Genomic DNA, 24878 nt, shown 5'->3' on the forward strand with positions numbered 1-24878 from the left:
CATCTGGCTGACATTTTTTGCATGCTTTTCTCCTGGCTGGCAGTTTTTTTAGTTTATCTATCCATATACAGCACAGAACGGCTGCTCCTCACCCAGTGCCAGCTAACAGGCAGCAGTAAGGTTATCTGTAAGGGAAATAAATAAATTTGACACATATTAGCAGAATTTATCAATAAACTGTAACGGCCCATTTACATGCAAAGATAGTCTTTCAAATGACTGAAAGATTTTGTGATCTATTTGCATTAAGTGTTAATGGCCATTAACACTTTATCATCTTCATTTGCATGTAAAAGGGCCTCCAGGAGCTGTTTGCAGAGCCCAGTGTTTGATTAAACACACGCCCAGCTGTGCACACAGCTGCATTGTTCACTTTGCGGCTGCCGTTAATGTTACAATGTTATCTGCTGTCTCCCGTCGAGATAAGAGTGTTCGGTCTACTGAGAGATACTTTATCTCTCACTAGCTGAACAATGGATTTTAAGTTCAGCTTAAAATTATTGTTCAATCGAAAACTGCACGATTCCTGTGTTTACATGTAATGATTATTGCTCATTTTCGGTTGTTTGAAGGAATTTTGAGCGATAATCGTTATGTGTAAATGGGCCTCAATATGTATAGTACAGGCACAGTAAAGAGCGGAGGTTCCTGTATTCACTATACTTATGCAGCTAGCTGGAAATGGACGTTTCCTAGCAGCGTTTCTCAGCTGCACAGAGTAGGTTGATTACACATATTGCAAAAATGCCTATTTCCTTTTCGGCATGTACTGTACAAGTATGGTGAACGTCAGGTGTCTGTGTACAAAGCTGGACACCCGCCGGCAACAGCCACGATCAGCGTTCATGCCACTTGTAGCTGTCAACCCTTTAAATGCCACTGTCATTTCTGAGAGTAGCATTTAAGTGCCCTGATCGGCGTTCATGAGTCCTGAACGGCCCCCTTGAGATGAGATTGTGAGGTGCTGTTCGGATGTCATGGCAGCCTGGGGCCTTCCTTGGGGTGCCATGACTGACTGCATATCAAGACGTGCCTGTGGCATATCCTGATAGACTACCTGTCAAAATGCAACATAATCCAATATTATGGTATTACATTACACTGTATGAGCAATCAGAGGATTGCAAAGAAAAATGTCAAAATGAGTTCAATAAAGTTCTTTTGATTATGAAAAAAAAAAAAAAATATATATATATATATATATATATATATATATATATATCTCAAAAGCTTAAAGAAAACCACTTTGCCCAGTCATCTCATAAAAAAAAAAAAAAAAAAAAATTGGTATTGCTGTGTAATTTTTAGCCTGAGGAAGGACCCTAAGGACCCTGAGTATGTTTGAAAGCTCACTATAACATCATGTATTTGTGTTAGCCATTAAAAGGTATCATATCTCCAAGATTACTTGGTTTCTCTCACTGAGAACAATCACATTTTTCATGGCATAGGCACAGGTTTGTACAATGGGCCATTAGCAGTAAAAGTATTCATGACACCATGAACTTTATGGAGTTGGACACACAGTCACATGGGCTCTTTTAAACCACTTTGAATGAAACATGAGACCACCCAGCATTATGATTACAGATGTATAATTTCAGTATTTTCTTTAGTGCATTCACAGGGATCTTGCAGCCAGAAATATACTGGTTAACAATGGAAAAGTGGCCAAAATATGTGATTTCGGACTTGCCAGAGATATTGTGAATGATTCAAATTATGTGGTAAAGGGCAATGTAAGTTCATTTTAAGTTCATCTTCATTGTTTTCTATGGTAATCTTGATGTTCACATCTATAAGCCCTGCCCGACTGTAATGCCTCAAAGAATGTATATGTTATGCAAATGTTCAGAAACTACGTCTCTGTAGAGATCTCATTCATGGAACAGTCCTATGAAGAACTGACTGATCCCAGGTTTGTAGTCTATTGGGTTATAATAACCACACAACCCAATCAAGGATCAGTCATCTGTGTGGAGCAGATGTGGAATATGACGCCGTTTATGGAAAGGCTTTACACCAGTTCATTTAAACAAGCAAAACTTTACAAAGTGTCTGATAAAGAAAGTTATGGCAACAATGTACATGAGTATTATTTGGACACAGTGAACGGGTTACTAAAGATCAACTAACACCATAAGTCAGTCCTTAATGCTATGCGCACATTTTTTGTACTCCCTCCTAAAGGCCCATTTACACGGAACAATGTTCGCTCAGAAATCACTTAAAAGCGATTGTTTGAGTGATCATTGTTGCATCTAAACGCGTGGCCATCGTGCACTGATAGCTGATTGTTAAATTAGGTCAACCTGAAAATCGTCCTTCAGCCTTATCAGTAGTTCTATGCGGGTAGTGCTGATAGCATTGTTTCCTGTTGGAGAACAAAGGAACTGAAAGCAGATAAAAGCCCTCGGACTATTAACTGCATTCAGCTAAAGGCTTCATTTACACACTAAATAGCTATTAAGTAGCTGAGTAGCTGCTTAATAGTTTATGCAAAATGATCGCATAATACTAATAATACTATTCAATGGGCCCTTTCTATGAAAATTTATTCTAGAGCCTCGTTATACACTAAATGGCCACTGTTCAGACAAACTTCTCTTTCCCTGGTTCTGGGAGATGCGGGTGTTGTCCTGCTCTCCTTGTAATCTGAGTTTATACTTATCATCTTCAGGCACTTCTATGGTTAATTGCTCTAGGGCCGTGGTGGCGAACCTCTGGCACGCGTGCCAGAGGGGGTAGCAGAGCCCTCTCTGCTGGAATGCTCACTGATGGCTGTTCACCATGATAGCGATTACCAGCCAAGGTACTGCAGCTCCCCATCTGGTAATCAATCAGCGGCGCTACTACGGGTTCACATACTGATGGCAATGTGTGCACCAGAGATCTTCCTCCCCTGATCACTCCTCCTGAGTTCCACAGGAGGAGAGGTCAGGGGAGGAGGAGATCAGACGCACACACTGCCGTCAGTTTGTATACCCATAGCAGAAAAGAAAAGCAGTGGCGACAAGGAGGAGGTAAGTATATGATTCTCAGGGGGTCACTATTACTACTGTGGCTACTGTGGGGGGTCAGTATTATTACTGAGGCCACTGTGGGGGCCACTATTACTACTAGTGCTACTGTGGGGGAGGGTCACTATTGCTACTGAGGCCACTGTGGGGGGTCACTATTACTACTGGGAATACTGTGGGGGTCAGTATTAATACTTGGGCTATTGTAGGGATCACTGTTACGACTGAGGCTACTGTGGGGGGGGTCACTATTAATACTGTGGCTGATATGGGAGACACTGTTACTACTGAGACTACTGTGGGGTCACTATTACTTCTGAGGTCACTGTAGGGTGGTCACTATTACTAATGGGGCTGCGGTGGTGGTCACTGTTACAACTGGGGCTACTGTCGGGGGTTACTATTGCTACTGGGGCTGATATAGGGGACACTATTACTACTGAGGCCACTGTGGGGGTCACTATTACTACTAGGGATGATATACGGGACACTAATACTACTGCGGCCGATATAGGGGGCATTATTACTACTGAGGCCACTCTGCACGTGGCAGCATACCTCAAGCTGACTTAGGGTATGTTTACATGTGGCGAAAATGCTGTGGAATGTCCGCAGCAAATTTTGCAGCATTTCCACATTCAAAAAACAGTTAAAATCCATACCATCCGTATCCTACTGATGTCATACTATCATGTAAGTGATGTCATACTATCATCTTCCAATGTTTCTTGAAGAACAAACAGATCAATACATGAGGGGTTTTCCAGGCCTAAACTATTGATCCGCAGGGCTCTTCCTCCCGAGACACTCACTGATTCACTGATCATCTTGCCATATGTAGCCAAAAAAACACAATATGGCAGTGGCCCGGGGTGGTATTGCAGGCAATGTTTCCATTCGAGTGAGTTTAAACTTCTGATATGAGCAGAGAACCCAATGATAAACATTTCCACATACAATTTACATATCACTGACTAGAGGTATAAATGTGAGGTTCTTGGCGCACATTTAATTCAAATTGTGCGAGCCCATCTGCCCCGTCACGGCGACCTCATTCAGATGGGTCCCTACACTAAGACTAGATTTGTAGAAGAGAAGATACTCAGATGTGGCATGTGGCATTTCTCCATGTGGCTCATGTCATCCTCTGTCAGAGCACAGAATCACATTGTCCTCTATAAAGCATCAATATGTGCAGAACCTTCTAATAACTGATCTAGTTTGCAGTCGTTACACTGCACACATTATATCTATACACTTCTAGGTGGCTTCTATTCTACATTATGTACGTCATTTTAGTAGGAGCCTTGCTGGATGCTACCTTATATGATAACACCAATGGACAGATAGTACTGATGTGAGTGACCATACAGGTAAAGTGTAAAATCACACTGCAATGGTAAAACGTTCTCCGGGAATATATAACTAGCTGCTAGATAACCGTCACTAGAGCTGCTCTAACCTGTTATCCTCATCTATAATCAGGATCAGCTTAAGGCCTCATGTCCACGGGGAAAATCAGGCCCGCTCCGGATTCTCCATGGAGAATCTGCAGCGGGTCCCTCCTGCCCCGCGGACATGAGCGCTGAAAATCAGAATAAATGAGAATAAACTCACCTCCCATCCGCTCCGTTTCTTCTCTTCGCGGCGGCGCCATCTTCTCTGCGTCGCGGCCAGATCTTCTTTCTTCGGCTCGGCGGATGCGCATGATGACGTCGGTGACGTGCCCCGCGCATGCGCCGTCTCGAAGAAAAAAGATCCGGCCGCGACGGAGAGAAGATGGCGCCGCCGCGAAGAGAAGAAACGGAGCGTGTGAGTAAATTCCTATTTTAGGAGCCGTCCCCGCGGGAGACCCGCATGAAAATGGAGCATGGTCCAGATTTTTTCATGCTCCATTTTTAAAAAAATCCCTTTTATTGACCATCCGCGGGTATTTATCTACCCCGCGGGTGGTCAATGCATCCCTATGGGATGCGGATCCGCGGGCAGGAGAAGAGTTAAAATCCGCTGCGGATTTTAATTCTTATTTTGCCCGTGGACATGAGCCCTTAGGGCGCCTACCCACTTGCGATTTTTTTTCCTTTGCGTTTTGCGTTTTTTCTGAAGAGCAATTAGGATAGAATGTGTTCTTGTCCACTTGCGGTTTTTTTTCGGTCCGTTGCAATTTTTAACATAGGAACTGTCAGTTGCATATGTGTCCTTATTTTTCTCTTAATGCACCCATGAATGTCAATGGAAATTAACGGAAAAGGCGCGAAAAAGCCGCGAAAATGTCACGGAAAACGCGCCAAAAACGCGTGGAAAACGCTGCGTTTTTCACGCATGAAAATCGCAAACACCAGTGGGTAGGCGCCCTTACACTGTTCGCCCCCTGCAGGCCAGATCCAGAGATCAGCGCTCAGGGTTTTGTAGGGTAACAATGAGGATATAAGAAGGTCAGAGCACATGTAGTGATCAGCTATGTATCTGCTATATAAATGCTACTTACATACAACCAGACAATCCCTATAGAGCCATCCAATTACACTGGAGATCTCCTGTTCTACATATACGGTGTCAGTATAGGGACCCATCTGAATAAGGAGCCCTGGAGGGCCCGATGGGAAGAGAAATGTAATTTACATCCTGCTCTGCTTATTTAGTGACAATACTGAGTGTAATTGGAAGGTTGTGTCCATTGCAGCTTGTCCTGTATTCTGCTTCTTCTGTACGGTCAGTCACATCAGAACTTATCCCATAATACATTCACATAAACATTAACAGGATACAATAAAAAGCTAGTATCTCAAGCAATAAAAAATACGTTATACGTTATTATATATACAATGTACATAAATACTATGACATTAACATTACATTAATTACATCACATATACACATATTCATATAATATCTATACAAGCATAAATATACACATTATCAGTGCAAACAATATGTGCATTAAATATATAACATGAATATATTTGTGGACATCGGTCATATATACAGATATTGATGTGCTAATGCAGTGCGCAGAAACATTAACGGGATATAGTAACATATCACAATGGAGCAGGAAAATGGAACCGCTGCAGATGTGAAGGCAGCCTAACTCATGGGAGAGATGCTTTTGCTATCATTATACTGTATATATGTATTATATACATGGACATCGGTATATCCAAACCTTAAATAAAAATAAACAGGCATAACACACCAAAAAGTAAAGTACAAATATTATATGTATAAAAATATGTAGATTATGCATAAATATATATAAAGCATGTGAACATTTATAAAATGTACAGACATTGCAATATTAATAATGAATACACAAACACTGTATACAAAAATATGTTATGTACATTGCATATGATATAACCAACATGAATATAAAGTACATATTTGGACATTGCAGAATATATATACAGTGTTATATACATACAGTTGCTGACACTATATACAAACAGAACATATGAGTATTCAGGATAGGTTATTATGACTCTAATGATTAACATATGTTTACGCCTTAAGGTGTAGGTTACGGACATGTTACTACTCAGACACATGATTTCTAAGAAACAAAAAGAACAAAACTACTAGCAGAGAACTTGTACTATGATAAAGAATCCAAGTGGGGGGTTTTTATTTTGCCTTCTTATCAACGGGAGGAGTGAAGCTGTTCTCAGAAAAAGGCAGAGAGAGAGAATTTTCTCATGAGAACAAAGCTAGGGGAGAATAGAAAAACCTTGCACATACAAGCATATAAGAGTAAACACGTTAACTATTTAGCTACTGCTTATACTAGCAGGGTGCTATATCTTTCCCAGGCTAGGAGACCTAATACATATGTCCCCTTATCTCTTTTTTACTATTTAGCTGCTGCTTATACTAGCAGGGTGCTATATCTTTCCCAGGCTAGGAGACTAAATACATATGTCCCGTTATCCCTTTTAACTATTTAGCTGCTGCTTATACTAGCAGGGTGCTATATCTTTCCCAGGCTAGGAGACTAAATACATATGCCCTGTTATCCCTTTTAACTATTTAGCTGCTGCTTATACTAGCAGGGTGCTATATCTTTCCCAGGCTAGGAGACCTAATACATATGTCCCCTTATCTCTTTTTACTATTTAGCTGCTGCTTATACTAGCAGGGTGCTATATCTTTCCCAGGCTAGGAGACTAAATACATATGTCCCGTTATCCCTTTTAACTATTTAGCTGCTGCTTATACTAGCAGGGTGCTATATCTTTCCCAGGCTAGGAGACTAAATACATATGCCCTGTTATCCCTTTTAACTATTTAGCTGCTGCTTATACTAGCAGGATGCTATATCTTTCCCAGGCTAGGAGACCTAATACATATGTCCCCTTATCTCTCTTTACTATTTAGCTGCTGCTTATACTAGCAGAGTGCTATATCTTTCCCAGGCTAGGAGACTAAATACATATGTCCCGTTATCCCTTTTAACTATTTAGCTGCTGCTTATACTAGCAGGGTGCTATATATATACTATATATATGCTTTGTATTATGCTCTCAGGGACTCCTATCATTATGTGGGGATTTTGGTAATTTAATGTGTTTTTATACTAGTGTATATTTCTGTGTTTTTTACATTTTTATACTTACCTGGTCCCCCATTAATCACTATTATGAAAGTCTCATGGAACTCATCTTGTCCTTTGGCTCCTGTCATGCTCTCTTGGCGTCACATGCTATCAGCACTATATCAACAAGATAATTTTGTATTTGTGACCGATAGGCTGTGATCGCTGTGAAATATCTATAATAGAGGCAGCATTGACATATAACCATAAAAAGCAAGATAAGACCTCGTTATCCTGAGAGATAAAGACCCTGAGTCAGACTTGCAAGTGAGGAGCCTGTGGGTAGCAAATGCCCTCCATAGGGCAGGGGCGTAACTATAGAGGACGCAGGGGATGCGGTTGCATCCGGGCCCAGGAGCCTTAGGGGGCCATAAGGCCTGTCTTCTCCATATAGGGTGCCCAGTACTATGAGTAAAGCATTATAGTTGGGGGCCCTGTTACAAGTTTTGCATCGGGGCCCGGGAGCTTCAAGTTACGCCTCTGCCATAGGGGATAAGTGCTCGTTCACATGAGTGTATGTGCACAGCATTTTACACCCGCAAATTTTGCATTCATAATCCTCAGTAAATGAAACCCATTGATTTCAATTTTATGCAATGTGCGATCATATGAAAAATATGCAGCATGACCTTTCTTGGTGTCATTTGTGCACAGAAAGAGCCAATTTAAATCAGTGGGCATCAGAACATTTCGGTCACGCAAACACACAGCGTATTTCTGTGACTGAATTGCCCTTACACCCGTGTAAATGAGCCCTAATCACAGGGTAACTGTAGACCTTCTACTAGAGCTTCCAGTATATGTTTCCATCATATATCTACTAGTAATGAATGGAGAGCAGTACATCACCCACCAATAACTGACTGCACACGGCTGACAACTTTCAAATTGACGACCAACAATGCTATTGGTGGTCGCCTTCAGATGTTACTATGGCAACATAAACAACTTAAGATTTATAGAGAAATACCTCTATGTCATGAGACTGCATTTTCCAACATTTTAAATGTAAACTACATTGACTACCTACCAACCTTGATACATACATTCGATATATATATATGTGTACTTTTACTATCTGTATAGGATTCTTATTATGATGCCTATTTTGCATAAAGAGTAAAAATATCAGGTAACTAATAGTTCTGAGTTCAAATAAAATATATTACTAAATCTATATCCTTTATGTGATACTGTTTTTCATGTAATGATACAGCACAGCGCACCTCCTCCCCCTCCCCCACCTTACCCCCGTTTCCACCTACTTACTGTATTGTTGGATGAAGAAATGATGTATTATTACTTCTGGTCTCAGATGTGTCTCCACCTATTGAGAGCTGGACTAAATCAGCACTTTTGTTCAGGTGGCAGAGATTGGAATGTCTTACCACTTACTACAGATGTCTTGGCTAGGATGAGGTCACAATACTGGAGTTCTGCAAGTGCTTAAAGTGGTATTGCAGTAATATAAAGTTATCCTCTTTTCATAGGATAGGACATAAGTATAGTTACAAATCAAAATTATTCAACCCCTCCTGCAAATTAGGTGTCAGATTTACAAACTTTCAGCTGTTTGCAAAAAGCAATCAAATAAAAACAATTTAAATAAATCTACACAACTAGTATAAAAGTGGTTTCTCCAAATTGAACCCAAAATGCCACTCTTAATAACTACTGCAGTCTGAGAACTATTCACCCCTTCGGTGACAAGCGTCTTAAAACTGTATTTACACCAGCAGTAATAAAATGGGGGTCCTGTGTTGTTGCGCGGTGCGCAGAACTTGCGTGTTTAAAGAACCTATTATCTTCACTGGAGTCATTCTCATCAGCAATGTTTTGCTCGTACCAATACGGCGCTTGATGAACTAATTAGAGCAATCACTAGCTGGAGGTGGGGTATTCAAGCCTCGCTACCAGGAAAAAATGCTCTGCCACTGCCGAGGACTACACCAATGCCTGCAGCAGCGCTGCAGCCCAGCGCGGGAGACCTGAACGCCAGCTACTAGGTGAATATTTCTTTTTTTCCCTGTACTGTAGCAAGGGCTTATTTTCGGAGGAGAGTCCAAAAATTATTGTTTATTGACGAGTAGGTCTTATTTTCAGGGAAACATGGTACTATATCGTAATTTTTTTCATTCTAGCTGCAAGCTCACCCACTTTACTGATCAGACTTCTTGTATTCATTGCCATACAATTTATACGATTGTTGCTCTTCTGTATATTCATCATGCTATTTATGGTCCTAATTAACTGCACTAACCTCACCCCCCCACTCAACCCCCATTCCCAATACTTGGTCGCAGGTCACTGTCTACACTGTCTTGCCCCCTATGACTCTTTTTGCCCTCCCCCAGTCCCTAGTTTAAACACTCCTCCAACCTTTTAGCCATCTTCTCCCCCAGCACAGCTGCACCCTCCCCATTGAGATACAGCCCGTCCCTACTGTAGCCGATAGCAAAGTCAGTCCAGTTTTCCAGGAACCCGAACCCCTCCTTTTTACACCAACTCTGGAGCCACTTGTTTACCTCCCAAATCTCCCACTGCCTTTCTTGTGTGGTCCTTGGTACAGGTAGTATTTACAAGAAAACCACCTTGGAGGTCCTCACCCTAAGCTTAGCTCCAAGGTCCCTGAAATCGTTTTTGAGGGTCCTCCATTGACCTCTTTGTCGTTGGTGTCAATGTGCACCATGACCGCTAGATCCTCACCAGCCCCTCCCAGTAATCTGTCAGCCTGATCTGCGATGTGTCAAACACAGATGCCAGGAAGACAACACAGTGTTCGATGACACCGGTCTTTGTGGCAGATTGCCCTATCTGTCCCCCTTATAATTAAGTGCGCCACCACTATGACCTGTCTAGCCTGTCCTGCACTCCCCTTCCCCTTCTTACTGGAGCAGTCATCTCCCTGGCATTCAGAGGGCATGTGTGCTGCAGCAGTGCTGGCTCTGTAATGGTGCCCTCCTCATCTGCCAACTTTGCAAACTTATTGGAGTGTGCCAGTTCAGAACTAGCCTCCCTGGTTCTCTTTGCTCTACCCCTTCTTCTATCTATTACCCAGCTAGCTTCCCAACCACTCATGTGCCTCCACCTGTTCACAACCACTCTTGTGCCTCTGCCCTTTACATCTTAACATTTTTTATTAATTGATCACATGCTTTTACTGCCTGCTCCCTCTCAGCCACAACTGATTCACTTCACTTACACACTCACTCTCTTACACCCTCACTTAGTCTCTTACACCCCGTTCCTTATACACTCACTTACTCTCTTACACCCCCTTACTTACACACTCACTTATTCTCTTACATCCCCTCACTTGCACAGTCACTCTCTTACAGTAGCCCCCGTAGTAATAGGGACCCCCCCACAGTAGAGCCAGTTGTAATAGTGATGCCCCATAGTAGCCCCAGTAGTAATAGTGACACCCCACAGTAGCCCCAGTAATAATAGTGACCCCCCCCCACAGTAGCTCCAGTAGTAATAGTGACCCCCACAGTAGCCCCAGTAGTAATAGTGACCCCCTACACAGTGGCCTCAGTAGCAATGGTGTCCCCTGAGAATCATATACTTACCTCCTTTCCGCTGTTGGAGCGTTGCTGCTTCTTTTCTGATAGATAGATAGATTTTAATGAGGGCAGCAAATCGCTGGGCCCAGATGAAATATACCCGAGGGTTCTTAGGGAACTAAGTGACGTGATAGACAAACCGCTATTTCTTATATTTAGGGATACTATTGAGATTGGGGTTGTATCACTGGATTGGCACATTGCCAAAACGGGGTCAAGAAGAGAGCCTGGTAACTATAGGCCAGTAAGTCTCACTTCAATAATTGGAAAAATATTCGAGGGGTTTCTTAGAGATGCCATCCCGCAACACCTCAAGAAAAACAATGGTATAACCCCCTCATCAGCATGGCTTCACTAGGTGTTGATCATGTCGAACCAACTTGATCAGCTTCTACAATGAAGTAAGCTCTAGGCTGAACCTGGGAAAGTCTGTTGATCTCGTATAGCTAGATTTTTTCAAAGCATTTGACACCGTGTCACATAATAGGTTGATATGTAAAATGAGACAGCTTGGTCTGGGCGAAAACGTGTGTATCTGGGTAAAGAACTGGCTTGGAGGTGGAAAGCAGAGGGTAGTAATAAATGGTTTGTACTCTGATTAGGCCACCGTTGCTAGTGGGGTGCCACAGGGTTCAGTATTAGACCCCATTCTGTTCAACATATTTATCAATGACCTGATGGAGGGGCTGCACAGTAAAGTATCAATATTTGCAGATGATACGAAATTATAGAAGATAAATAATACAGCGGAGGACAATGTACGGCTGCAAATGAATGTAGATAAACTAGGGGCTTGGGTAGAAAGATAGTAATTGAAGTTCAATATTGATAAATGTAAGGTTATGCACATGGGCAGGAGAAACGGATGTCACCGATATACACTAAATGGGGTACTGCTAGGGAAAAGTAATATAATAATAATCTTTATTTGTATAGCACCAACTTATTCCACAGCGCTTTCAGGCATGGATAAATGCAAAACAATACAATAATTACAATGTGAGATACATTGGTTTAGAAACAAATGGGTTGGGGGTGATACAGGAGGTGCAAGGGGTGGGAAACACAGGCAATAGGAAATTTCATGTACAGAACATTTATTAGAAAGCAAACAGGGTGGGGCACCATAGGGAGGGGCGAGGGACTAGGTCAGGAGATTTGGTATGCTTCCCTTGGGGTAGAGCATTCCAGAGGATGGGTGCTGCTCTGGTGAAGTCCTGTAGGCGAGCATGTGAGGTTCGTATTACAGGGGAGTTTGTTCTGAGTGTGTTAGCTGATCGGAGTGAGCGGGCTGGGTGGTGTACTGACAGTAGGGAGGTGATGTATGGTGGTGCAGCGCCATGCAGAGCCTTGTGAGTGAGGTAGAGGAGTTTAAATTTAGTTCTGCAAGGGATGGGCAGCCAATGCAGCAACTGGCATAATGCAGAGGCGTCTGAATAACAACTGGATAGAAAAATGAGCCTAGCTGCTGCATTTAGTATGGATTGGAGTGGAAAGAGTCTAGTGCGGGGGAGGCCGATGAGTAGCGAGTTGCAGTAGTCAAGCCGGGAGTGGATGAGGGCAACCACGAGCGTCTTTAGCATGTCCGTGGTTAGGAACGGATGTATTTTAGCAATATTTCTGAGGTGCATGTGGCATGTTTACGCCAGAGATTGGATAAGGGGGTAAAGGAGAGGTCAGAGTCCAGTGTGACCCCAAGGCAGCGGGCATGCCGTCTGGGGGTTATGATGGTGCCAGACACTGGAATAGAGATGTTGAGGTGAGGTCGGTTAGAAGGTGGAAAGACAAGGAGGTCAGTTTTAGAGAGGTTTAGTTTGAGAAAAAGGGAGGACATAGTGTTAGAGACAGCGGACAGACAGTCGGTGATATTTTGGAGGAATGGTCCAGAGATCTCACGAGAAGAGGTGTATAGTTGGGTGTTGTCAGCGTAGAGATGGTATTGGAGGCCAAATTTGTGGATGGTTTGTCCAATTGGGGCAGTATAGATAGAGAAGAGAAGGGGACCAAGGACCAAGCCCTGGGGTACCCCAACAGCGAGAGGAAGTGGAGCAGAGATAGAACCAGCAAAGGAAACACTGAAAGAGTGGTCAGAGAGGTAGGAAGAGAACCAGGAGAGAGCAGTGTCCTTTAGACCAATAGAGCGGAGCATAGTAAGAAGGAGGTTATGGTCGACAGTGTCAAATGCAGCAGACAGGTCAAGGAGGATGTTACGTGTGCTGCTGGGATCTGTGGTACTATGTACTCCTAGCAGCACAGTCAGGTGGTTGAGGGTTAATTGAGCTGGCTGGGTGTGGTACTTCCTGCTAGCCAATCTCCTGGATCTGTGCTTACATATAAACCCAGCTGGTCAGTCTGGCTGGGTCCCCATGGTGAGTACTCATGTTAGTTCTGTGTCCTGTAACTTGTTATCAGTCATATTCAGCTTGTTCCCACTCTGATCTGTGTTTGCAAGTAAGTCTATTGTGTGGCTCTGCTTCCCCAAGATTGTTTGGACACCTGTAGTCCTAGTCTGCAGTACCTGCAGCCCCCTTTTCCTTCTCCCTGTACAGGTGCAGCCTCCAAAGGTCTTATGTCTTATTCTGGGTGTCAGTTGGTGTAACTGGGCACTCCCCTATGTCAGCTTGTGTAGCTGACTGTCTATTCCCCCCGGTATGAGGACACATAGACTTGCTGTGAGTTTCATCTGTGTGCATGTGATCTCTGAGTTGAGTCTGTCTGGCTGTGTGCCTGTACTCTGTCCTGTTCCTGATGCAGCTGGCTGTGTGTCCAGTGCTCTGTTCTGTCCTGTTGCAAGCTTTGCTGAGTGATTTCTGTCTTGCTGGTTCATGTCCGTTTGTACGTTTAAATTCTGTCAGCTTCGTTTCAGTTTGCTGCATGACCTGCTATCTGTGTCCTGTCCTGTTGCAGCTTTCTGTGTGAACTCTGTCTGGTTCTGCTGGACTCCTGGTTAGTATAGGGACTAGCGGTATAACCAGGAGCCGTGAAGTGGCCCGCTAGCTTCCACATATTGTACAACATGTCAACTAATACCTGGTATTTACATTCAGCTTATCATCTGTTCTGGTGGTTGCATTGTGGCTGCTGCATGCTGTGTATCCTGTGTTTCTGTCTCTGTCATGTAGCATGAGTATGTCTCCTGTTCTGTGGCGTGGTTCCTAGGATCAGCTAGGGCCCAGATCCAAAGACCGCTGGGCTGCCCTTATTGGGGCAATGTTCCCCTGCTTAGGTAGGGCCATGCCATCCTCCTGTGTAGTACAGGGTCAGTGGCCTGAAACTTGTGTGAAACCTGTGTGAATCCTGTGTGACCCTTGTGCTACCTGTGTGCGTCCACCCCCATCCATTCTTTCTCTCTTCCCTTTTAGGGTACAATCGTGTGGGCTCCTATTCTTAGGTTGCCCACACGATCATAACAGAGGATTAGTAGGGAGTAATCAACTCTCGACTTTGCAGTCATCAGGTCATTTGTTACTTTTGTAAGGGCAGTTTCGGTCGAGTGTAGAGAGCAGAAACCAGACTGGAGGGGGTCGAGGAGTGAGTTGTCAGAGAGAAAGCGAGTAAGGCGGGAGTAGACCAGGCGTTCCAGTAATTTGGAGATGAAGGGGAGGTTTGAGACGGGTCGGTAGTTGGCAGCATTAGTCGGGTCCAGGGTTGGTTTTTTTTAGCAGAGGGGATATAATGGAGTGTTTGAATGAGGAGGAAAAAGTGCCAGAGGTTAGGGAGAGGTTGCAGATTGTGGTGAGGTGAGTAATGAGAGCTGGGGAAAGGGAGCGGAGGAGGTGAGAGGGGAGAGGGTCGCTAGCGCAGGTGGTGGGGCGGGCAGCGGAAAGGAGCCTGGAGACTTCTTCCTCTGTTGTTGGTTCTAGCGTAGATAGTGAGTAGGTGCTGGGTGCAGTGCTGATGAAACTGGGATCAGGGCTAACCATGCAGCTTTCAGAGATTTCTTTTCGAATGTTGTTGATTTTTTCTCTGAAGTAGGCAGCTAGTTCTCCAGCAGTCAGGTCTGTTGCAGGGGCCCTGGTCTGCGTTTGACGGCTCCTAGTCATGGGTGGTGCCGCTTCATCCAGGGCACGGCTGAGGGTGGTGTGGTAGTATTCGGCTGCCAGGTTATGGCAGGGGAGGAGAGAGATAGGGGATAGGGAGGACTGAATAGTTTCAGCAAACTGTTTAGTGCGGACAGACTGGAGGTGCCTAGAGGTGTGATAGATAGGAGGGTCATGGAAAAAGACCTACAGGCACTAGTGGATTGTAGATTAAACTGGAGCAATCAATGCCAGTCAGCTGCTGCAAAGGCAAATAAAGTCTTGGGGTACATTTAAAGAGGTATAGGGGCGAGAGACTAGAACATTATTCTTCCACTATATAAGGCACTTGTCAGGCCTCACATGGAATACTGCGTACAGTTCTGGACACCGGTGCTCAGGAAAGATGTTGCAGTGCTTGAGGGGGTTCAAAGAAGGGCAACTGAATTAATAAACGGAATGAGAGGACTGGAATACCCAGACTATCAAAATTTTCACCCTGGAAAAAAGGTGGTTAAGGGGCGACCAAATAACTATGAAACTGAAAGGGAGGAGACACAGATTAGATATTAGAAAACACTTTCTGACGGTGAGGGTGATCAATGAGTGGAACAGGTTGCCACTGGAGGTGGTGAGTTCTCCTTCAATGGAAGTCTTCAAACAAAGGCTGGACAAATATCTGGGATGATTTAGTGAATCCTGTACTGAGCGGGGGGTTGGACCAGATGACCCTGGAGGTCCCTTCCAACTCTACCATTCTATGAGTCTATGATTTGTAAAATACTATATTGATCATGAGTAATTTACTAGGATTATGCTACTAGAAAGTCACCTAAGTGATCTTGCTTAAAGTTTTTCTGGGACTAAAAAAAATCTAATGGACAGAGAATGGTGTAAAATACAAAATAAGCTATATTCACTTAGATGGCCCCTTGGTCCAGTGCAGGAGCCCTGGTGCCCACGGGTCCAATCCCAGTAAAAGGTGTAACGTTCCAATCATGGTAGTAACACTACTGAGGGCAGTGATTGGCTGAGTAGTGATACTGCCACAATAAATGACACATGACTGCTGCAGCTTCTTCCAAGATCGGAGTGGCAGGGATTGGGGCTGCTGCACTAGAGTATTGCCATTTTCGAGTACATGCCCGCTCGTCCCAAAAGATTCGGGGCGGTGGGGGGAGGGGGGGGGGGCCGGGAGGAACAGGGGGGGGAGGGAGATCTCTCTCTCTCTCTTCCCCCCGCTCTACCATGCTCGCGCCCGCAACTCACTGCTCACCTCTGCCGGCCCACAAATCTTTTGGCACAAGTGGGCATGTACTCGAAAACGGCAATACTCGCTCGAGTAATTTGCCTTAGCGAGTACGCTCGCTCATCTCTAATTGCAATCTTTTAATTTGATTTTCAGTGATTTAGGAGTGAAAAACATTTGGATGGAATTTGCAATTATGCAAAAATGCAACACTGTTTGTTTTATTTTTGCAGTATATATTATAATTGTACGTAATGTTTTGCCGTGGAGCCCCCACCTTAGGAAAACAACTCTACAGTATAGTATTTCAACAATATGGTGATAATAAAGAAATCAGCAGCACCATCTACTGGACACATATAGTAGGACAGAAGAAAAAAGTCCTAAACTATAAAAGGAAGTTCACTGCAAACTACACTTCACATATTTCTGTTCTTGTGTCTGCTTCAGGCTCGACTGCCGGTGAAGTGGATGTCTCCAGAGAGTATATTTGATGGAATGTATACTATCAAAAGTGATGTGTGGTCTTACGGCATATTACTTTGGGAAACTTTCTCTCTTGGTATGACTTTTATAGTAACTATCTATATATTTACAGACACATACGTATATAGAACCCCCTGTGCTTAATGTGCATTTGTATCTCATTCAAGGAATAAATCCATATCCAGGCATACCAGTTGATGCAAAATTCTACAAACTTTTGCAAAGTGGATTTAAAATGGACCAACCCTTCTATGCCACTGATGAAATGTAAGTACATGAAAATGTTGTAATATCAAGTAGGAGAAGCAGAAAGAACCCTTCGCTGCCAGGGGAGTAATTAGTTATATAGGCATCAGGAAGACAGATTTTGGACTTGAGAACATATACTAAAGATCGTTCTCCCATTGAATTCAATGGAGCCGGCAATACAGCCGGCTCCATTGAAAGCAATGGGCTGCCGGCAAGCGCTGTATTAATTTTCGGGGAAGGGCTTCAAATATATGCCTTCCCTGAAAACCATCCTACAAAAGTGTAAAATTTTTTTTTAAATCTAGCCACGTCCAGCCGGCTCTTCTCCTGAACTGCTTTCAGTAGTATTCAGCAGGCGGGGATTTAAAATCCCCACCTGCTGAATGGGCTGCCTCTGATTGGCTGAGCACTGTGACCAATCAGAGGCAGTTCTCAGCTATTGAATGAAAGCTGAGAGCCGCCTCTGATTGGTCACAGCACTCAGCCAATCAGAGGCAGCACTCACACCCATTCATGAATTCACACAAAAAATTGTGCGGAAAAAATGCCTGCGTGTCTGAGCTCCCATGGGGCATATGGGTGCAAAATCAATGTGACTTTCTACCTATATATTTGCGTGCGCAGAGGCCCCCCTGAGGTCGAAATACGCAGTCGTAAACCCATTTCGGCCGCACACACATGCGGTTTGTCTGTCTGGCAGAATTATGCTTACGCCCATGTGAATCTGGCCTAAGACTGCTTTTCACATCTGCATCTGGGTTCTGTTTTCCTGCTGCTTATGGGAGCAGGAAAGGGAAATCTCCTGGCTGAGTAGATCTGTCTTATGAAGGAACCAAACAGCACCCAATGGACTCCATTGACTATGATGATGTCCATCTGGTTTCTGCTCAGGTGTCTGGCATTTTACTAGATGAAAAAGTCCTGAGAAAGGTTCTAGAGCAGATAGTAAAGCAGCCTTATAATGTGTTTGGACGAATTATCGTTCAGATAATCATTCAAAAGAGCTAAATTGAACAAAGCGAGCCAACAAATGAACCATGAACGAGAATTGTGCAGTTCTTGTTCGTCATTCAGTTTCAGCTGGCATAATCAAATTCACTTTCACAAATGAGAATCGTGAGGTTCTCATTATGTCTAAAAAGGTCTTTAGGCTGATGCCTCTGGACTGTTACAGCACCTCAGATATTTATAAAGAGCTATTATGTCTCCTCTCAGCCTTCTTTTTTCAAGTTAAACATTCCCAGATCCTTTCAGTATTCTCTGGGATGGTGGAACCTTGACAAAAGCCATACTGGTCATGACTGGTGCCTCGATGAGTCTACTGACTTTAAGCAACGCTCAATATGTTGCACAAACACTCCTTTACTGGAGAAAATAAGTTGAACAGCCATACACTTGTATTGGTTGTTTGGTGGAAACAGTGAACTGGATTTACTATGCTAGGCATTTATTTGGTACCTACACCAGTCGGTCACACAGCATACACTCCTTCAGCAGCCTCTACTCCCCGGCCACACAATGCTTTCGGTGGACACAGCTGGCATTGAAGTAAGCGTCAGCACTCTTAAGAGAAACTGCATAATGCTGGACTCAATATCCTTTTTGTCCCACTGCTCGCTGCTCCAATCCAGCACACTCCATGGGAGCCCTCAGAGTCTGCTCCTTCCATGACACACTCTGTACAACCATTCTTGCTTTGGGTACGTCACACTCACACCACTGGGGAACCCAAACTCTTCTATCCCATCACATACTCAACCACATCTCTCATGTACTATTCCAAACCTGCCTAGAATGCTGTTTGCCCACCTATCACAATCATTGTTCACTTTTTAACAATTTAGGGGATCGAAAAAACCTTCCACTTAGTTGATCTGCCCGTACAGGTCCTTATAGTATTTTATACCTGGTTGATCTGCCCTGTACAGGTCCTTATAGTATTTCATACCTAGTTGATCTGCCCATACAGGTCCTTATAGTATCTCATACCTGGTTGATCTGCCCATACAGGTCCTTATAGTATCTCATACCTGGTTGATCTGCCCATACAGGTCCTTATAGTATTTCATACCTAGTTGATCTGCCCATACAGGTCCTTATAGTATCTCATACCTGGTTGATCTGCCCATACAGGTCCTTATAGTATTTCATACCTAGTTGATCTGCCCATACAGGTCCTTATAGTATCTCATACCTGGTTGATCTGCCCATACAGGTCCTTATAGTATTTTATACCTGGTTGATCTGCCCATACAGGTCCCTATAGTATTTTATACCTGGTTGATCTGCCCCGTACAGGTCCTTATAGTATTTCATACCTAGTTGATCTGCCCATACAGGTCCTTATAGTATCTCATACCTGGTTGATCTGCCCATACAGGTCCTTATAGTATTTCATACCTAGTTGATCTGCCCATACAGGTCCTTATAGTATCTCATACCTGGTTGATCTGCCCATAAAGGTCCTTATAGTATTTCATACCTAATTGATCTGCCCATACACGTCCTTATAGTATCTCATACTTGGTTGATCTGCCCATACAGGTCCCTATAGTATTTCATACCTGGTTGATCTGCCCATACAGGTCCTTATAGTATTTCATACCTGGTTGATCTGCCCATACAGGTCCTTATAGTATTTCATACCTGGTTGATCTGCCCATACAGGTCCTTATAGTATTTCATACCTGGTTGATCTGCCCATACAGGTCCTTATAGTATTTCATACCTGGTTGATCTGCCCATACAGGTCCTTATAGTATCTGATACCTGGTTGATCTGCCCATACAGGTCCTTATAGTATTTTATACCTGGTTCATCTACCCCGTACAGGTCCTTATAGTATTTCATACCTGGTTCATCTGCCCATACAGGTCCTTATAGTATCTGATACCTGGTTCATCTGCCCATACAGGTCCTTATAGTATTTTATACCTGGTTTATCTACCCCATGCAGGTCCTTATAGTATTTCATACCTGGTTCATCTGCCCATACAGGTCCTTATAGTATCTCATACCTGGTTCATCTGCCCATACAGGTCCTTATAGTATCTCATACCTGGTTCATCTGCCCATACAGGTCCTTATAGTATCTCATACCTGGTTCATCTGCCCATACAGGTCCTTATAGTATCTCATACCTGGTTCATCTGCCCATACAGGTCCTTATAGTATCTCATACCTGGTTCATCTGCCCATACAGGTCCTTATAGTATCTCATACCTGGTTGATCTGCCCGTACAGGTCCTTATAGTATCTCATAGCTGGTTCATCTGCCCGTACAGGTCCTTATAGTATTTCATAGCTGGTTGATCTGCCCGTACAGATCCTTATAGTATTTTATATGTGATTGACCTTCCTATACAGGTGCTTGTAGTATTTCATACCTGGTTGACCTGCCTGTACTGGTCCTTATAGTATCTCATACCTGGTTGATCTGCCCGTACAGGTCCTTATAGTATTTCATAACTGATTGATCTGCCCATACAGGTCCTTACACTGCTGTGTTTGTGGTTCCATTTCACCATCTGTCATGTAATCTCATCCTTGTTAATTAGCACTAATTATAAATTGTTCCTTAGCACTGTCGGATTTACTTCTTATTTTTTTCATATTTGTTTCCCCTTTTTTTTGCAGATATTTCCTGATGCAATCCTGCTGGGCTTTAGATTCGAAGAAAAGACCATCATTTTCAGAACTGGTTTCCTATCTGGGATATCAGATTTCCAATATAGAAGCTCTGGTATGGAAGATGTATTTACCATATGTTGTCTTTTGTTGTCATTCACACTGTCGCCAGTCAGTGCAGTTAGGTCCTTTTCACACTAGCGTTTTTATTTCCATTTTGCTTCTCCGTCGTGGGAACAGCAAAACTTAAAGGGGTTGTCCCGCGCCGAAACGGTTTTTTTTTTTTCAATAGCCCCCCCGTTCGGCGCGAGACAAACCCGATACAGGGGTAAAAAAAACAAACCGTCCAGTACTTACCCGAATCCCCGCGCTCCCGCAACTTCTTACTTACCTTAGTAAGATGGCCGCCGGGATCTTCACCCACGATGCACCACGGGTCTTCTCCCATGGTGCACTGTGGGCTCTGTGCGCTCCATTGCCGATTCCAGCCTCCTGATTGATGGGGCGGAGCTACAAGGAGCAGCTCTCCGGCACGAGCGGCCCCATTCGGAAGGGAGAAGACCGGACTGCGCAAGCGCGTCTAATCGGGCGATTAGACGCTGAAATTAGACGGCACCATGGAGACGGGGACGCTAGCAACGGAACAGGTAAGTGAATAACTTCTGTATGGCTCATAATTAATGCACAATGTATATTACAAAGTGCATTAATATGGCCATACAGAAGTGTATACCCCCACTTGCTTTCACGGGACAACCCCTTTAAAGGAAACGTTTCAGTTTCCCACAGAAATGTATTGAGACAGAAGACGTACAGTTTCAGTTTGTTTCTGTATTATCCATCTCCATTCCTTTTCCACACTAGAACAAAAGTGTAGACTTCTGCGTTTTTGTTACAAAAATAGATCTATTTTTGTTGTAATTTAGTCAATGGGAAACGGTTGAATCTAAAAAGCAATCCATTTTTCATTTCCAGTTTTGATTCCTGAGCACCATAGGAGGTTTTTGCGTTCCCCATAGAGTGACCTCTGCTGCTAGCTCTTCTTCAATGAAAGTATCTCAGTGGTTAGCACTGTTGCCTTGCAGTGCTGGGGTTCTAGGTTCAAATCTAACCAAAGACAACATCTGCATGGACTTTGAAAAACTTCATACAGATGTTGCCCTTAGTCAGATTTGAGCCTAAAACTAACACTGCAAGGCAACAGTACTAACCACTGAGCTACCATGTTTGCACTTTCTCCCATCTCTGGGAAAAAAGGAAAAAGAACAAGAAACACAAAGAGAACATATACAGCTGATGCATATGTCACCCTTGGGCAGATTTGAACCTGTAACTCCAGCACTGCAAAGCAACAGTACTAATAACTGAGCCACCACACTTGCTCTTTCTTCGTCCTTTTTTTGGAGAGGAAGGAGAAGAACAGGAAGCACAAAGAGAATATACAAACTCCATACAGATGTTGTCCTTGGTCAGATCCTAGTGAACCTAGGAACTGCACATCATTAATTCTTATAGTTAGATCACAGAATCTTGTTAACACATGATAACATAAATACCATAAAGTAACAATACAGGTATATAAACACAGTGATGTCACAATACACAGATAATAAACTACATTATCCTTTCACAGTGATAATAAGCATTGTGGTGTCACAGCACATGGGTAATAACAAAAACATTAAAGGGGTTGTCCCGCGAAAGCAAGTGGGGTTAAAGGGGTTCTGACATGAAAAAAAAAAAATTGTACTCACCTTGCCTGGCCTGGCCCGATCGCCAGGCATGTCCCCTCCAGCCGGCATCTTCTTCTGTGCCTTTAAAGCAGAGCAGGAGCGGTCAAAAAGACCGCTTCCTGCTCTGGTCCGTCCGTCAGGCACTTCCGAGGTCAACGGACGGACCGCCACAGCAAGCACGTCACAAGCAGTGCTTGCTGTGGGCGGCCCGTCCGTCCGGCTGAACTCCGGAGTGCTGCGCATGCGCAGTGGAGACGCAGCCCGTCCTGACTCCTGTCAGAGGGCACTTCTCCACTGCGCATGCGCGCGATCCCGGAGCGGCGCGGCTGCTGGAGGAAGAAGACTGCCTGCCGGGAGGCATACTAGCACTTTCTGCTTAGGTTAAGCAGCGCTGCTGATTAGAGCCACCTGATTGGCTCTTCGGCACCACGTGACTGCACAGCGTGCACCAATCTGGTGGCTCTAGTCAGGCTGCTTAACCTAAGCAGAAAGTGCTAATATGCTGCCGGGAGATGACCCCCCGATGTCAACAACAACAGGAGACAAGGTAAGTATAACATTTTTATGCTTTAGCAGCCATTAACCCATGGGTTCCCTGGGTCCATTAGGCAGACCAGGGAACAATGGCTGCTAAAGCATAAAAAAATTATTCATGTCAGAACCCCTTTAAGCACTTCTGTATGGCCATATTAATGCACTTTGTAATATACATCGTGCATTAAATATGAGCCATACAGAAGTTATTCACTTACCTGCTCCGTTGCTAGCGTCCTCGTCTCCATGGTGCCGTCTAATTTCAGCATCTAATCGCCCGATTAGACGCGCTTGCGCAGTCCGGTCTTCTCCCTGGTGAATGGGGCCGCTCGTGCCGGAGAGCTGGTCCTCGTAGCTCCGCCCTGTCACGTGTGCTGATTCCAGCCAATCAGGAGGCTGGAATCGGCAATGGACCGCACAGAGCCCACGGTGCACCATGGGAGAAGACCCGCGGTGCATCGTGGGTGAAGATCTCGGCGGCCATCTTGCTAAGGTAAGGAAGAAGTCGCCGCAGCGCGGGGATTCGGGTAAGTACTAAACGTTTTTTTTTTTTAACACATGCATTGGGTTTGTCTCGCGCCGAACGGGGGGCCTATTGAAGAAAAAAAAAAGCTGTTTCGGCACGGGACAACCCCTTTAATGACACAGCACGTGAACGATCACTGCATTATGAACACCTAATAAGTAATGGGTTGGTCCACCTTTTTGGGTGATCACGGCTTTCAGACATTGGGGAATAGATTTAGCAAGGTGGTGAATATTGTTTAAACTCAGCTCAATCTATTCTCGCTGCAGCAGCTCCATCAGTTGATGCACAGTTTGTGGATAAGTGGACCAGATCTCACAGCCCTTTTCAAATATGTTCAATGAGGTTACAGTCTGGTGAGTTTTGGGCCCAAGGCAGTGCAGAAAATTGATTGTCATGTTCCTCCAACCACTGCCTAGTGATTTGAGCTTGGTGACATTGAGTATTGTCTTGTTGAAAAATGACACTGTAGTTAGGAAAGACTTCTTGAAGATATGGGTGCAGATGGTCAGCTAACAGGTAGCATTCCCCATTCTAGGATTGGTATGATGACCAATGCTCCTAGGCCATAGCAGAAAAATGCTCCCCACACCATGACATCACTACCACTGGGCAACGGTACACCACTGGAACATAGCTTTATGCTGTTTACACCAGAGGGGGACCTGTCCATTTATATGGTTCAGCAGAAAAAGGGGCTTGTCACTCCAGAAGATCTTCAGCTATGTGTTCAAAGTCCATTGATATCTTTCCTGGGCTCATGAGAGGTCATCAGGGGTACCATTGTCGGTCATCGACTATTGAACCCCAGTCAACGCTAGGTACACCACATGGTCATTGTGGAAATTTTTCAAAATTCTCTGCCATTGTACTGCTGGGTCAGTTGGTCCACTGTAGCATGTAGCTGCTGCGATACCAGACGTGCCACCCCTCTAGGATCAACCAAACATGGCTTGCTGCTGTGTGATCTTCTGACAGATGTCTGTCTATGGTTCAACCAGTCTTGGCACACATTCTGTGGTTGGGAGACAGCCAACAAGTTCGACTATATCAGAAATACCGGCACCACACCTCCGGGCGTCAACAATCTGCCCGCAGTCAAAGTCACTTAAGTCACCATGTTTACCCATGACTGCCAAATGTTGCCTTTTTTGCGCAAAAGAGAGCTCAACATTAGTTAACTGTTACTGTCAAAAGATGTCACCCGCCAGATGTTCCTAATGCAGTGATCATTCACTTTATATATGACATGCTGTTACCACCTGGTGGCATCCTGTA

The 24878-nt window shown here is 44.1% G+C and overlaps 1 protein-coding gene across 1 annotated transcript in view; it reads left to right on the forward strand.

The window, feature by feature from the left end:
* FLT3 (fms related receptor tyrosine kinase 3) overlaps positions 1-24878 on the forward strand; it is a 95749-nt gene that overhangs the window by 68666 nt on the left and 2205 nt on the right. Inside the window, exons 20-23 of the mRNA XM_066583272.1 lie at positions 1617-1739; positions 16896-17007; positions 17099-17198; positions 20817-20922. Of these exons, the coding sequence (XP_066439369.1) occupies positions 1617-1739; positions 16896-17007; positions 17099-17198; positions 20817-20922 (441 nt within the window). The remainder of the gene's footprint in view (positions 1-1616; positions 1740-16895; positions 17008-17098; positions 17199-20816; positions 20923-24878) is intronic.

Source organism: Eleutherodactylus coqui, chromosome 1 (genome assembly GCF_035609145.1).
Source record: "Eleutherodactylus coqui strain aEleCoq1 chromosome 1, aEleCoq1.hap1, whole genome shotgun sequence".
NCBI classification, from domain to species: domain Eukaryota; kingdom Metazoa; phylum Chordata; class Amphibia; order Anura; family Eleutherodactylidae; genus Eleutherodactylus; species Eleutherodactylus coqui.